Genomic DNA, 1,456 nt, shown 5'->3' with positions numbered 1-1,456 from the left:
CTCCCCCCCTTTTCCTTTCCATCCCTCCTCCTCCTCTTGCTCTCTCCGTCTTCCCCTCTTCCTTTCTTCTCGTCTTTCCTCCTCCTCCCTTTATTTCTGTACCCCACTCTTTCCCCTCTTTCCTCTCTGCTTTTCTCACCCTCTGTCTTCTCTTGATTCCTTACTTCCTCTCCTTTAACCCCGCGTCCGTTATCTTTTCCTTCGCTTCCACTCCTCATTCCCCTCCTCCCATCTACCCCATCCTCTTCCTTCCCCTTTTTCTATTCCGTCTTCCCTTCACTCTCTTCTCCCTCTTCCCATCTCCTACTTTCCTCCTAATCCTAAGTCTAATTCTAATCCTCTTTCTCCTCCTCCTCCTTCTCCTCCTCCTCCTCTTCCTCCTCCTCCTCCTCCTCCACTTCTTCTTCCCTCCATCCTCCCTCTCTTCCACTCCTCCCTTTCCTCTTTTCTACATCCCCCCCTTTATCCCCGTCCCCTCCCCTCCCCTCCCCACTCCCTCATCCCCCTCTCCTCCTTTCTCTACCTTTCCCTCCCTCTCCCCTCTCTCCCTCCCCTAGCCTCCTTCCTCTCCCCCCTCTCCCTTTCCCTTCTCTCTCCCTCCCCTAGCCTCCTTCCTCTCCCCCCTCTCCCTCTCCCTTCTCTCTCCCTGCCCCTCTCCCTCTCCCTTCCCTCCCCCCCTTCCCCCCTCGCAGCACCACGTCGCTGACCTGACCTTCGGCCTGAGGAACCCGCTGGAGCAGAGGTCAGCGCATCTCGTCCGCTCTTTCATGATGGCCACGCCCGAGAACCTCGTGCCGGGGGCCACGCCCAAGTTCAACCTGACGGGGCTGCAGCAGGTGAGGGAGGGAGCAGAGGGGGAGGTGAGGAAGCGGGAGGAAGAGAGGAGGAGAATGGGGAGGGAGGAAGAGAGGAGGAGAATGGGGAGGGAGGAAGGAGAGGAGGAGAATGGGGAGGGAGGAAGAGAGGAGGAGAATGGGGAGGGAGGAAGAGAGGAGGAGAATGGGGAGGGAGGAAGAGAGGAGGAGAATGGGGAGGGAGGAAGAGAGTAGGAGAATGGGGAGGGAGGAAGAGAGGAGGAGAATGGGAGGGGGAAGAGAGGAGGAGAATGGGGAGGAGGAAGAGAGGAGGAAATGGGGAGGGAGGGCGAGGAGGGAGAGGGAGGGCGAGGAGGGAGAGGGAGGGCGAGGAGGGAGGAGGAGGGAGAGGAGGGCGAGGAGGGAGAGGGAGGGCGAGGAGGGAGAGGGAGGGCGAGGAGGGAGAGGGAGGGCGAGGAGGAAGAGGGAGGGCGAGGAGGGAGAGGGAGGACGAGGAGGGAGAGGGAGGGCGAGGAGGGAGAGGGAGGGCGAGAGGAAAGGAAGGGGCCTTTCATGTATGCAAATATGTATCTGGTCTTGCTCTCTCTTAAGGTGTAAATCACTAATAATTCTTTAATTGGTCCTTCCTCCCTTTCCAAACT

At 59.1% G+C, this 1,456-nt stretch overlaps 1 protein-coding gene across 1 annotated transcript in view; it reads left to right on the top strand.

Annotated features, from left to right (window-relative positions):
- The window catches only part of LOC119596174, a 26,632-nt gene that overhangs the window by 24,079 nt on the left and 1,097 nt on the right, over positions 1 to 1,456 (top strand). Inside the window, exon 5 of the mRNA XM_037945352.1 lies at positions 693 to 836. Coding sequence (XP_037801280.1) covers positions 693 to 836 — 144 coding nt within the window. The remainder of the gene's footprint in view (positions 1 to 692; positions 837 to 1,456) is intronic.

The sequence above is a fragment of the Penaeus monodon genome, chromosome 37 (assembly GCF_015228065.2).
Source record: "Penaeus monodon isolate SGIC_2016 chromosome 37, NSTDA_Pmon_1, whole genome shotgun sequence".
Classification (NCBI taxonomy): domain Eukaryota; kingdom Metazoa; phylum Arthropoda; class Malacostraca; order Decapoda; family Penaeidae; genus Penaeus; species Penaeus monodon.
The sequence above is the reverse complement of the archived record's forward strand: the minus strand, read 5'-3'. Positions and strand labels throughout refer to the sequence as shown.